The sequence below is a fragment of the Rutilus rutilus genome (assembly GCF_951802725.1).
Source record: "Rutilus rutilus genome assembly, chromosome: 1".
In the NCBI taxonomy this organism is placed as follows: domain Eukaryota; kingdom Metazoa; phylum Chordata; class Actinopteri; order Cypriniformes; family Leuciscidae; genus Rutilus; species Rutilus rutilus.
Genome location: NC_140209.1, coordinates 47,264,762 through 47,279,125, shown reverse-complemented (window position 1 = coordinate 47,279,125; position 14,364 = coordinate 47,264,762). Strand labels below are relative to the sequence as shown.

General features: G+C 35.2%; 1 protein-coding gene across 1 annotated transcript; it reads right to left on the bottom strand.

The window, feature by feature from the left end:
• Positions 1-3,545: 3,545 nt before the first annotated feature.
• LOC311305549 (uncharacterized protein) lies at positions 3,546-5,044 on the bottom strand (the record flags this gene model as incomplete). Its single annotated transcript, XM_084433334.1, has 2 exons — positions 5,017-5,044; positions 3,546-4,477 (listed from the first exon to the last, which is right to left on the bottom strand). The coding sequence occupies exon 2, from the start codon at positions 4,428-4,430 to the stop codon at positions 3,546-3,548; it is 885 nt and encodes a 294-aa protein (XP_084289460.1). The 5' UTR covers positions 4,431-4,477; positions 5,017-5,044.
• Between the last annotated feature and the right edge of the window lie 9,320 nt (positions 5,045-14,364).

The window sequence follows — 14,364 nt, the reverse complement described above, 5'->3', positions numbered from 1 at the left end:
ATACTTTACCTTTGCAGTTTAAATAAACCACACATCTCGCATATTTCAACAGGGTATCTTGCTTTATTATTATTTATTATGAATTTCTTAAATAAACAAACTTCAACAACATAAGGGCAGATCCTTTGAGCGCTGCTGATGACGCGATGAAGTGACGCTCGAGTGATCAAGTATTCCAATGTATAAAAAAAAGTTACATTCGATTCCTCCGTCCTCGCATCTTTTCCTTGCAGCCTTCCCTCGCATCCTACAGGGGGCGGAGCTGAGACGCGAGGAAAGGAAGCAAGGAAAGGAAACGAGGATGCACAAATAAGAAATGAGAAGCACCCTACGACTACAGAGTTGTGACGGTTCCATGTGAATTCCCTGCTACTTGAAAACAAAGAATGGCTGCTGCTGCGGGCGAACAGTGGTCTTTCGAATCGGCTTTGGCCGCGACTCTGGAGGACTTGGATTTAAGCTTTTCTTTGAGAAAAGAACAAAGACCGGCACTTAAGTCATTCTTAAAAAAGATGTGTTCATAGTTTTGCCGACCAGATACGGCAAAAGTTTAATCTACTAGCTCCGCTGGTGGGAAAACGCTCTGGTTGGTTCTAGCGCTGTCCTATAGGCCATTATCACGCTGATACGTAGTACTTCCGCATTCGGTGATCTTTGTGCACTGCCACTTCCGGTGAATCACTCATCACTCTGGCGAACCCACAATGAACGACCCTAAGTTTACGTATACTGCATCCCTGGTAAATTTACCCAAAATAACTTTTTCTGACGTACATCGACTAACTGAACAACACTCCATCACAGCCCGCTCCAAAGTGGACAAGGGATACAGTTTCTTTTTCGAGAACTTCATCTACGACTACGAAGGTGAGTGGCTACTAGCTAGCTAACATAACATTACATTAGCTAGGTAGGTTAGCTTATGCTAACGTCAGTTTGGCGTCAGCTCAGATGTTCGTATGGTTATAAGGTGTTTAACCCTCGTTACCGACCCCGGTTGGTAAAGTTAGCCATGTCAGCTAACGCTAGCCTGCTAACGTTAGTGTAGTAGTCTGATTCACTAAAGTGCCGGCTACAAACAAACGTGCTACCTTGTTTTATTTTAAAGTTTGGCCCTTCATCCCGACGAACCGCTTTAATCCACTTCTTCCTTAGACTCAATTCAGTCGGGAATCCATGAAAACTTAAGTAGGGTTGGCGTTGTTTGTTTGATTTACAAAGTGGAACAGAGCAGTGACATCTAGCCTTCATTTCAGCCATTGTTGAACTGCGCCGGAAGTGGACATGCACAGAGTTGACAAATCCCGCCCATGAAACCCGGAAGCGTGATAATCCCCTATTGCGTGCAGAGGGAATTTGAAAGACAACCGTTTATCCCGCCCCTCGGATTGAGCCGTACCAATGGTGAGTTGCCAGACCTAACATCTTGATGTAGGTCTGGCTTGCCAGGCTAGGATTATATATGAGAGAATACTCACCCTCAAAGTTGTCGATGTAGCTCGAAAGCCCTTCTCTTTCTTACTCTTAGGCGTGACAGCTAGCTGCTTCACAGTATTGTTAACATCATTCAGGTTAACCGCTGGAAGTTCTTGTAAACAGCCAGTGTAATTTGCCATTATCTCCACCGAATGCAAAAACAGCTTCCGACGCAGCACCGGATGTAACTGGGCGGGTTGAGACAAAACGCGGAAGCGATCGTGCATAGAGCAAGGGGGTAAGCCAGCCATAGATATCATATATAAACGCTAGATGTCTTATGGCGCAGTCACTTCCGGCATCATCGTTCGGCCATCTTGTGACAGTGCTCTGTGCATTAAGGTGAATGATCAGCACGCACACAAATCCTCTTATCTCGCTGAAATCTTGACGGATTTACAAACGGTTTGGTTTCTTACAAACGTTATTAACGTGGCTATAATTCCGAATGCTTGAAAATGTATGTTATAATTTTTCATATGTATGCAGTGTATGTATGCAGTGTCATAACTACATCTCTGACGTTTATAACAAACCAAACCGTTTGAAAATCGGTAGAAAAATGAGCAAGTTATGGTTATTTAAAAGTACATGCACCATTGAAGTAGTGAGCGAGTACACTGTCGCAAGATGGCCGCCACGTGCGGACGTCGACCTCCATTGGCCAGCAGTGCGCACGAGACATCTAGCGTTTATATATGATATCTATGAAGCCAGCACCCGGAAAGCGTACTTTCCATGGGGGTAGCCATTACCATTAAGCCAAGGCTAGCAAGCCTTCACCTGCTGTTAGCAATCCATTGACTCCCATTCATTTTGGCGTCACTTTGACAGCGAATAACTTCACATCTGAGGTGTTTAAAGACTCCATTTGTCCATTATTTATTTCTAAAGAAACACGACAATGTATAAAAGGCTCCATTACCTTGTATCTTCCGTTATGGCCCCATAGAAGCCGTTTTTGTAAAAATAGGCTAACAATTGCGTCATAACCACGCGACTCTCTGTCGCACAGTAGAGAAATTACCGTATGGACAGGAGGAGAAGCTCGCGGGCAATCGGGGGGACATGGAGGAAAAATGACAAGGAGCAGGAACAACTTGTGGTAAGTATTCTGATTAATTATTTTGTCATTTTTCCTCCACATCCATTTTTTTTGAAAATGTAAAAATGCAGAGAGTTTTATGTGATGGGTAGGTTTAGGGGTAGGGGGTAGAATCAACATTTTGTACAGTATAAAAAAATAATGTTTATGGAATATCCCATATGAAAACACAAAGTATGTGTGTGTGTGTGTGTGTGTGTGTGTGTGTGCGTGACAAAGATGAATAGTGGCTAAAAGAAAAAAAATGCTTTATAATGGCATGGCATACTTTTTTATATACCTGTGCAGCTCTTTGTAACTTTGTGACTCTTTTTGGATTGTCATGTTTTGTTCTCATCACAGAGACATGAACTCAAAAGTAAAGTGATTACTCCACTTAGTGGACATAATGGGCAGTGACCTGAGAAATTCTAAGAGTTACAGGAGGATATTTGTAATTTTGTAGATATTCTTATATCCAAAGTTGCTCACAGTACACTTACAGTCAATATAGTGCAAGGTGGGGTCAATTTCCTAATGGGCTTACTTTTTTTTTTACCTTTTACATTTGCACTTCACCTGTAACCATCAATTATGAATGTGGAATAGTATTAGTATCTAAGCACTTGGTCTTATAGTAAACAACAGCACCAAATAAAGAGAAGATTCACCTTTTTTGTTTTGTCCTTGAGCATTATGACCCTGAAATATGGGTATATTATGAGTGAACAGTGCATATTGACATTGTTTGTTCCAAAGACAGGCGCACAAATGAAAAACCTCACCAAACATTTGTTGTGGTTAAAAATGCTTTATTTCATAATGAATTATAACAAAATCACAAAAGCCACTTGAATTGTGTGTGGTTGGGTGTATTACAAAACCCTCTGTGACAATATGCTTTTAAATAACATATTACGATTTTCAATGATTGTGCTTATAGTTGCCATACAGTGGCACAAATTTGATTATTTAAGCTTGAGCGCTATTGGTATGCTATGTACATTTTCTGGCCTTTGTTGCCCTCGTTGAGATTTTTGTTAATAAAGCTGACACCAGCTTTCTGATACACCTGACAGGCTTCAGAGTTGATCAGCAGAACCATGACTTTGATCTGCGATTCACATCCTTCGTTCAGGTGCCATACGTAGACATCGTTTCCAGTGGTTCCGGCATTGAGATTTACACTGACCTTTTTGAAGCCTTCATTATGAATCCTTACATTCTCCTGGAAGTCAGTGGATACATTAAGAGCAGTGAGAGCTTTGCTCTTATCGGTTGTGCGCCGATACCACAGGTAGACATAGTCTCCACCAGCACCACGATTGGTGTCTTCATCCACACGAGTGAAGCCCAGATCAAACTTTTGCTTGTCAGAAGTGAAGTCAGAAGTCGCTGCAATCTCACTGATGTAGCTCGGCTTCTCTCTCTTCACCCACAGGTACATGAGGTTATTCGCCGCACCACGGTTCAGTTCACAGCCCAGTCTCTCCCAGCCGTCTTGCAGAAGAGCAGTCTCTTCGTTGGCATCTTTGCTCACCTCGAGGTTCACAATAGGAATGTCAAATTCAGTGTTGCCGTAGAAGTACCACAGATTGATGTGCTGGCCACCAGATGTATTCAGATTCTTGTCGATCTTCTCATACCCAGCGCTATCAAGACCTTTGCTCATTTCATCTAAGAATGAAAACTGAATCCTGGTCACAGGTCTCATGCCACACTCTTTCTTGTACCAAAGAAAGACCCGGTTTTTAGCAGTACCTCCACTGAGGTCAACATTGATAAGCTGATAATCTTGAGCTCCAAGTATTTCCTCATCGTCCTTAGAGGTGGAAACCCCGAGCTTTGTTATTAGATGTTCATTTGCCATTTTAGTTTCTTCAGAATTTTTCGGCACTTAGGAAGTAGGTTAACTTTCTGCAAAAAAAGAAAGGGAACTTTAATTATTTATTGCTTTATGCAGCAATAAGAAAACTATATAAATTCTGTATACATGCATAATATTTCTTATAAAAGAACTTCAGAAGTTTTAATGCAATGACAATATTTACAATTTACATATATTCATATATTTTCTTCAAAGTAACTCAAGGTAGGAAAATATTAAATGTTAAATTGTTGTTGTAATAAATATGTTCAGATCAAGTCAAGTCACACTTATTTACAGTATATAGCACCTCAGCTTCAGATTAATAAACAACAAACAGTGTTAATGTTGAAAAAATAATAAATTATGAAATTACTTCAGTTTGCTATACAGAAGACAACAGTGTCATTATTCAGTTCAGTTTAGTTCATTTCAGTTCCATAACAATGTCAATGTTATCTCAGTGTCAAATAAATGTTTGTTTTTTAAAACAATTCAGTTATAAAAGCATCTCAACAGAAGGCAATAGTGCCATTATTCAGCTCAAGTCAAATTTGATTCAATTCAGATCAATACATTACCACCTTACCAGTAAAGGACCTGGATCTTGTGTGTTGTAGAAGACAGATGAAGGATCTCTTATTTATATATCCTATAACCAGCTTCTCCTCCACTCCCTTGTTATATCGTCATTAACCAAATTATTTCTCAACCTAGCCGGCACATGACTGACCATCAACATTGAAATGTGGTTGAAGTAATTTCAGTTGCTGTTTTAATGGTTCAATAATCAAATGCTAAATATTTGTAAAAAGGTTAACAAAATACATTTCCACAACTCATGTTGAAAAGTAAGAAACAAGGACACAATATCAATGGTAATTCAATGTGCAAAATCAAAACAAAATTCAACAGTGATTCAACCTTGGTCATAAATTTGCATGTGATACTAACTTTTTCCAATAAAAGAATGGGCTGGGGGAAAAATCACCAAAAACTCACTGTGACCGCAGTATTTTTTGTCATAAGGTCTTTTGTTGTGTGTCATTTTTCAGTAAAGCTGTGGTTTTATCTCACATTTGATGAATTTTGTTTCATTTACCCTTAAAATGTTTTTTTTTTTTTTTGCATTTGTGTTCTTACCTATCCCTATAAGTACACAAGAAATACGCTGACTTCACTCATTGTCAATGCAAATCCATTTGACTGAAACCAAGCCATGTACGTTTTCCAAGGCCAAAAGTGATATGAAAGTAAAAAAATCTTCTCTATACCTGGTTTTGATGTGCATTTAGTACATTTTTCCTATTTATTGTACTCTTTATTTGTCTGTTCTGCCCGTTAACAAGAATTCTGCATAAAATTAAGGTGTATTTTTGAATTCAAGGAAATGATTATAACTAATGTTTTACTAGGCCTAATTAACACATTAACACATTCAAGAGTAATAGATTATACATAGCGGTAAAGCACCTTTTGAATTCTGTTAAAAATCACTTTTCTCACTTTTAGGATAATAAAGAGAAAGTGGGGAAGAGTAGGCTAAAGTCCAGAAAAATAGAGCAAACCTTTACAGTATAAAACCGTAACGCTCAAAATAATTTGGTGGTTTGACCAAAAGTGGTTTGAGTAGGACAAACTTAAATTATACGAATTAGTTCAGTCAAATAAACTTTTATGAGTATTTAGCACTTTCTTTTTCTTTCAAGTTCACAGAACTGATATATTTTAAGTAAACTGAACTGTTTCATTGTTTTGAGTTTTATGAAATTATTTATTTTAATTTAGACGAACTTAAGTTTAACTGAAACGGCTGGGATGTCTTTTTCCCAGCATGCTTTGCCGATGGCACTCGAAAGGGAGAGTAAATGCTAAAATTAAGTGTAATATAATTTTTTTTTTTTTTTTGTAAGATTAATGTTAAGTGTGAGATTTAGTAGTGATTCATGTTTTATTATGCTAATTTAGAAGAATTTCTGTTAATGCTGGCTTTAGGATAGTGACCATCATGGTGACAAGTGGTGCATGCAGCTTGATTTGAGAGCAAATAATCCCTTTATATTGTTGCGCTCATACAGCAAGTGCTTCTGTATGACATACTATTGCTAATATGTTAGCAAATTAGTATGTTAGCAGATTAGCTTTTTAAAGCTAACTAAGTTTAAACTAATAAAAGTGTTCACATTGAGATTACATGAAAGTTTTAAGTTAATTGTATGAATTAATGTACTCAAACATTTTAATTGTTTTTAACTTGAAATGTTTAAGTACAAAATAAAAATCTGCTAGTTCTGCTTACTCAAACTTTGAATTTCAGAACTTGCCTTAAATGTTTTGAGTTCTGCCAACTTATTCGGGTTTACAGTGTACTTCATAGATTTAAGTTATATTAACTGAATAGAATTAGTACTATTAACTTTATTTACCCAAGTTATCTTAACAATAAGTTATTGAGTTACTTGGACACAAATCAAATATTTTTTTATGCTTAAATTGTTTGAGTTAATAAACTTAAATGATTTAAGGCAATCGGTTTCCTCAAATGGTTTGAGTTGAACTAACTCATCAGGTTTTACAGTGTGGACAGCTCCTACTCACGCTCTCCGTCTCTGCAAGATTCGGAAGGGAATGATTCAGATTTCTCTTGGCACAGCTACTAGAAAACAGGCAGGTTGCTCACGTCACATCTACGTCGTCAAGTTCAGTTTGAGGCTGCGCAGTACGCTCAGCCATCAGGAAGTGAGTGCTTCTAATTGACTTCACTTTTCTCAGTTGAAGTCTATGGGGTCGCTGTGTCCCTTTCTTTTCCTGTCTATGGCATCGAGCCTGTTGCGACAAGAACAGTCCTCCATAGGCTATAGTCCGTCCCACTTAACAACGCTCGGTCCGACCAGGATGCAGCCCCTGAATTGGGACACAGCTAGTAGGCAGGAGTTACTCCAACAGTACTCCAACGGGTAATGGTTACAACAGTTCTCGAGTCACACCACTACACTGAATATAGTTTATTCACTATAAATGCTTTAGACCAGTGGTGGACGAAGTACACATACCATGTACTTGAGTAAAAGTAAAGATACTCAAGGTAAAATATTACTCAAGTAAAAGTAGAAGTGCTGCCTTTAAACATTCACTTGAGTAAAAGTACAAAAGTATTTGCCTTCAAATGTACTTAAGTATCCAAGTACTATGATTTTTTTATGACTATAATGTCCTATTATAATTTTTGTCACAAGACTCTTGCTTAACTCAGTCTACGTGAAGACTCCAATGTCACTCTTGGCACATCAATCTATTAATAAAATGACATTAATTAGTCTCTCTCTCTCTCTCTCTCTCTCTCTCTCTCTCTCTATATATATATATATATATATATATATATATATATATATTTGAATTGAATAAATTTTTTGTTTGTTTAATTTTGGACGGAAGGGCACTGTTCCCATAATAAGGTATAATACATTTACAGTATTTACTGTATATATTTTGGAAGACTATATATATATATATATATATATATATATATATATATATATATATATATATATATATATATTTGTATATATATTAGGGCTGTCAATCGATTAAAAATTTTAATCGATTAATCACATGATTGTCATGAGTTAACTCGTGATTAATCGCACATTTTTTTATTTGTTCTAAATGTACCTTAAATTAATACTTTTCAAGTTTGTAATACTCTAATCAACGTGGGCATGGATAAATATGGATGCTTTATGCAAATGTATGTTTATTATTGAAACCATAGTCAACATAGAGCATGAAGACGAGACATGTTTCAAAGGTCATAGATGTTTTTCAAAGAACTTGTTCATGTCTATTAGACACATGTAGAAAGAACAAATAAATACCAGGTTCCCATTACTTCTCTTTCTTTGCACTGAGCAATTAACACAAACATGTTTAGATTTTTGCATGACAGGGCAGCTCTTCTGAAAATGCTAAATGTACATTTATTATTAACATGTAAAACATCTGCGTTTCACATCATTATTGGGTGCTTTCATAATAGAATTGCATGTATGTGACATCATTGTGTGATTATGTAAATTAATTGGTTGGAATAGTTTTTTTTTAACCGGTTCATTGAAACAAACTGTCCGAAAGACCCAGTTTGTGGAAAAGATTTGGACTTCCCATCACTAACTGTGACATGATGTGCATACCCAACATGTGAATCAGTGGGAGGGGCTAAAGAGGCAATGATGTAGAAGTAGGCGTTGATCTTCTGCAGAGGTGGTCTTTCGTCACACTAGGACATCATACTGAGACAAAATCCAAAACAAGTTGGTTTGAGAGCTTGGTTTTTAAATAAATGCTGTTTTTGGAGTAATGAGAAAGTTTTGAGTTCTGAAACTTATTGGATATTTTTATAGTACAATAATTCTTAAAGGTAGGGTAGGCAATTTCGGAGTGGCTAGCAATATCAAGTTAGCTTGGAAAACATGAGATCCCACCTTCCTTTCAGAGCGCTTTCCAAAGCCACGCCTTCTTTAAAACACACGAATACACACAGCAGAGTCTGGAAAGCGTCACGAGAGAAATGCATAAATGCGAGTCTGAGGACTTGAACAGCTCCTCCTCGTAGAACATCAAGGGTTGCTATCTCGTAATTACGGTTACGACATGGCGTGAACACAGCATAAGCTTGTTGTTTTGGTTCAGGAGAAACTGTATAAGGCTGTTGTTGTTTGTTTGTGGCTCTCGGTGACTGACATCTGTCTACAACTCTGCATAACCTTATTCGGACTGAATGCAATGATTGGATGACCATTTTTTGGTGCTGAGACTTTAACAGAAAATACATATTTTAATATTTAGGTCACTCCTATTATTGATTTCTACCAGCATGTGAAGAGAGTTTTATCCAGTATAACAAAAAGTGTTTATAAAACAAATTGCCTATCCTTCCTTTAAATGTCAAAAGGTCAAGGAAAATGTGATTTCTCTGTTAATGATTAACTTATCAGCCACAAATTCCTAATTATTTTGTAACATCTGAAACAAGCTGTGCTCAGCATAGATTTTGGTGCTTTATGGCAGATCAGATGCTCTTTTTGACCAATTATTCCTCATGACTTTGTGAAAGTATGGCTATAGTGGCTTGTTTTTAAATGTGTCGCAGTAAACGCAGACTGACTAAATGCACTGCAAAAAATCTGCACAGTCTCAAGCTTTTGAGTAATTAAAAGTCTATTTTACACTAATACAGGCTCATTAAAAGAATCAGGCACTGATAAGACATTTTCAACTACAATAGAATAAAATAGGTTGCTTACAACAAATTAATCAAAATAGAAAATAATAGATATAAAAGAAAAGGCAACATTTTTGCATAGGCAAAATAGGCCTTATTGTGCGCTCAAAATAAAACCTTGCACACATAATGTGGCACAATTACAACACCATATAAACAAAAAAATATCAAGACCACGAATCATTACCAAGAGTCATTTCTCCATCATCGGTTCACAAAACGTGTATAATATTGCAAAGAACTGCAATCTCTCTAAATAAGGTTATTTTGCTGACTGGTAATTCTGAAGTAAAATGGCTCACTGAGATAAAGCTGTTTAATGCAGTGTAGTTATTAGAAGAGCACTATTTAGAACCGACTTCTAGTGAGATAATACACACAACTGTATTATCAATAATTATAAGAGCAATGTCCAGCTTTACAAATTTCTGTTCATATAGGCTTCATCTGTAGTTTTAACTTTTATAACACTGACATGCTGGCTCAGACATACAGGACAGTCTGTGTTCACCATTCAGGGTGCTTTACTACTTTAATACCTGCAAGCAGCACCCCAATGATGGAAAGTGAGCCTTTTAATAGGCCTTTTTCACAGACTGTGATGATGTGTTTTCATGGTCATGAGCATCGTAAGTCCTGCAAAGTTTTTTTTTATTACATTTTTTTTTTTTAATGTACATTTAGAAAACTTTGTATTATATTACCTTTGCATCAAATTACAAAAAACTAGTTAACGCTGCTGTGAGGGTGTTTCTAATACAGTGGCTGGGAGTGATGGTAAAATGTACATATTTCTCTCTTTTGATTGCCGCTATCTTATCTTTCGAAAGTTGTGAAAACACTGTTGTGGAGTTTTTCTTTTGCTTTTTGAGCAAATGGGAACACATATATTTAAAAATATATATATAATTAAATATAAAAGAAAAATATATTTCATGTCTCTTACCACATTACAACAACACTAACGCTTAGATGTCGACGGAAGTAAAAAATATATGTATCTTTTTTGTTTTAATTATTGAACAACATGTCATGAACAAACAACATGGTAACAAAAATATATCATTACAATATGAAAGTAGGATCGAGAGAGAGAGAGAGAGATTAAAAAGGGGGGCTAGGCTTTAAGTCTATAATCTTTTATTAAACCAGTCATGAATATCAAGACATAAAGCCTCTACATACTGTACATACAATATAATGAAAAAACTAAATGATCAGTAGGTTCAGCATTATCACAAAATACACAATTACTAGTTTCAATTCCTTTTTTTTTTTTTTTTATATATATATATATATACAAATTCACTGGATGGATATACACCATTTAAATGTTTTAAATGGATTTCCTTATTTTTGGGAATTGATTGGAATTTTAAGTAATTTGTTCATAACCTGTGAATATTTTTTTTGAGAAGAACTGTGAAATCAAGTTTCTATAGGATCCCATAGGCCGGGAATAAAATGTTATCAAACGTATTTCTGATACTTTTGTTTGGAAGTTTAGTTTCTTTGAAATCGCAACCTTCAACTAAAAGTAATGGGAGACACCAGGTGGGGGGATTATGAATTGAAAGATATCCTTTGATTAAACATATGCTAGTGTTGGGGATAGCTTTAATCATGGAACTGAATGTGTTCTGACTACAGGTTATATCACACTTGAGACAGAAACTCTCATGTGATATAAACCATCCTCTGCTATTGACTAAATGAAGCACCGAGCAGATACCATTCTCCATCCAGTCCTTTTAATACAGTGATTTGTTTCTTATTGTGATATATCTATTATTCCATATTGGGGTTTTGTGTGGTGTAAAATTATGGTTGTAAGAGCTTCCAGTGCAACAAGACTTGCTGATGAAACTGGGATTTGATAGACGCTGTGGAGTGAAATCACATCTAAGTAAAAATTCGATCCCTCCCACTTTTTAAAACAATTCTCTGGGGATATGAAACAAAGTTATTGTTATTAAGAAAAGATTTTTATTAACCAGTTAATTTTAGGATTCCATTTATGAAATCAAAGCCAATGGCTTGTAGACCTCCATCTTTGAACTCTTTAGTCAACTCTGCTCTTTTAATGCACTGTAAAAAAAACAAAAAAACATCCCCAAGTCAAAATTTTCTAGTGACTGGTCACATCTAAATTTTTCAATTAGTCTGACGTATTATTTCTCATTGAGCCAATGTTAACAGACTATTGCAACAAGAATTGCACTTGGGCCAATTAAAAAATGTAGATGTGACCAGTCACTAGAAAATTTTGACTTGGAGAGGTTAGAATTTTTTTACAGTGTGATAATTAACTTGCTTTCTCCAGATATAATCAAAATTAACCTGATTCAGTTTTTAACCACTTTATTTGGTATCGCTAATGAGTATCCAGGGTAGATACAGCTTGATAAACTCCATTTTGGTTAAAAAAAAAATATTCCCAATAAACTAATACTGTATATCTCATTATCATAAGTTTGGATTGGCATTTATTAATTACTTTCCACAGATTCACATTTTCACATTCAATAAAATCTTTGTAAAAATATATATTCCTAATATTTCACTGTGGATTTTATAGGGATGTTTAGGCCTCGGTTAACTGACATTGATGAGTTGGCATTAACTCACACTATGAAATGACTATTTAAAAACTGTGACAAATGGCTTGTTTTTCATTCTTTTTCTATGTGTCGTCTGACAATACAGATTCAAAACAAAAGTTGTAAAACAAAAGGTAGCCTATTTCCCACTGAAAACAAAAACTGAATATGAAACGAGATAAATTATTTCTGCAGTTTTGTTTAATTTGTTCATCTGTTTTTTTAGCATGCAAATGTACAGTTATTACTATCTGTTCAAACTTGATATACTGAGACTTGGTCACCATTTCTTTAGGACACACAATTGAAAATATATTTGAATATATATTTGAAAATATATTTTGATATACTTGGCTCCTTTAGTTAAAGAATGTCTCTTTCAAAATTCACATGTTCTACATACAGTAGATTCGATTTTTTTGTGAGATTAATAACCCTGAGATTATTTACTCTTAATGGAATTCAGGGAAATTCCATGTTCCTCTGACTTTTTAAATGGTTTTATATGTCTGTGCTTTACTGATCAGATGCAAGTGATTCACACAAGTGTTTTATAAATTTGTTATAGGAGCCAGTATTATGCATTTTGCATTCATATGTATACTGTATATGATTGAACTGCTATTAATTTGTATTAAATTGTCTTTTAGGAAGTGAAATTATTTGAGTCGATAAACTGAAACTCCTGATCATGTTTTTATTTTTTTATATTTTTTTATATCTAAAACCTGCTGTGCTTAATACAAATTTCTGTGGTGTGTGGTAGATCAGATGACAATTTACTGTACTGTTCAGGACTTTCCATAAAAATTATAATGCTGTGTCATCTGTCTACTTTTTTTTTATACGTTATACAAGATTCAACTCGTTCTTTAAGTCAGTTTAATGTAATTTAAGTTGAAATTACTTAATCATCCAAGTTGATTGTACTTAAAAATTTAAGGCAGCAACTTTTTTTTACAGTTTTGCAGACATAAAAACTGAAAAAATTAAGAATGTAAATGAGACTTTAATTTTATGATGATTTTAATTCCTTTTTTATGTAAAGCACTTTGAATTACCATTGTGCATTAAATGTGCTATATAAATAAACTTGCCTTGCCTATGTATGTTATTTCATACTGTAAAATATTTATACTGTAAAGTTTTGCTCTATTTTTCTGGACTTTAGCCTACTCTTCCCCACTTTCTCTTTATTATCCTAAAAGTGAGAAAAGTGATAAAGTGATTTTTAACAGAATTCAAAAGGTGCTTTACCGCTATGTATAATCTATTACTCTTGAATGTGTTAATGTGTTAATTAGGCCTAGTAAAACATTAGTTATAATCATTTCCTTGAATTCAAAAATACACCTTAATTTTATGCAGAATTCTTGTTAACGGGCAGAACAGACAAATAAAGAGTACAATAAATAGGAAAAATGTACTAAATGCACATCAAAACCAGGTATAGAGAAGATTTTTTACTTTCATACCACTTTTGGCCTTGGAAAACGTACATGGCTTGGTTTCAGTCAAATGGATTTGCATTGACAATGAGTGAAGTCAGCGTATTTCTTGTGTACTTATAGGGATAGGTAAGAAGACAAATGCACAAAAAAAAAAGAAAGGACGACACATTTTAAGGGTAAATGAAACAAAAATCATCAAATGTGAGATAAAACCACAGCTTTACTGAAAAATGACACACAATACTGTGGTCACAGTGAGTTTTTGGTGATTTTCCCCCCAGCTCATTCTTTTATTGGAAAAAGTTAGTATCACATGCAAATTTATGACCAAGGTTGAATCACTGTTGAATTTTGTTTTGATTTTGCACATTGAATTACCATTGATATTGTGTCCTTGTTTCTTACTTTTCAACATGAGTTGTGGAAATGTATTTTGTTAACCTTTTCACAACTATTTAGCATTTGATTATTGAACCATTAAAACAGCAACTGAAATTACTTCAACCACATTTCAATGTTGATGGTCAGTCATGTGCCGGCTAGGTTGACAAATAATTTGGTTAATGACGATATAACAAGGGAGTGGAGGAGAAGCTGGTTATAGG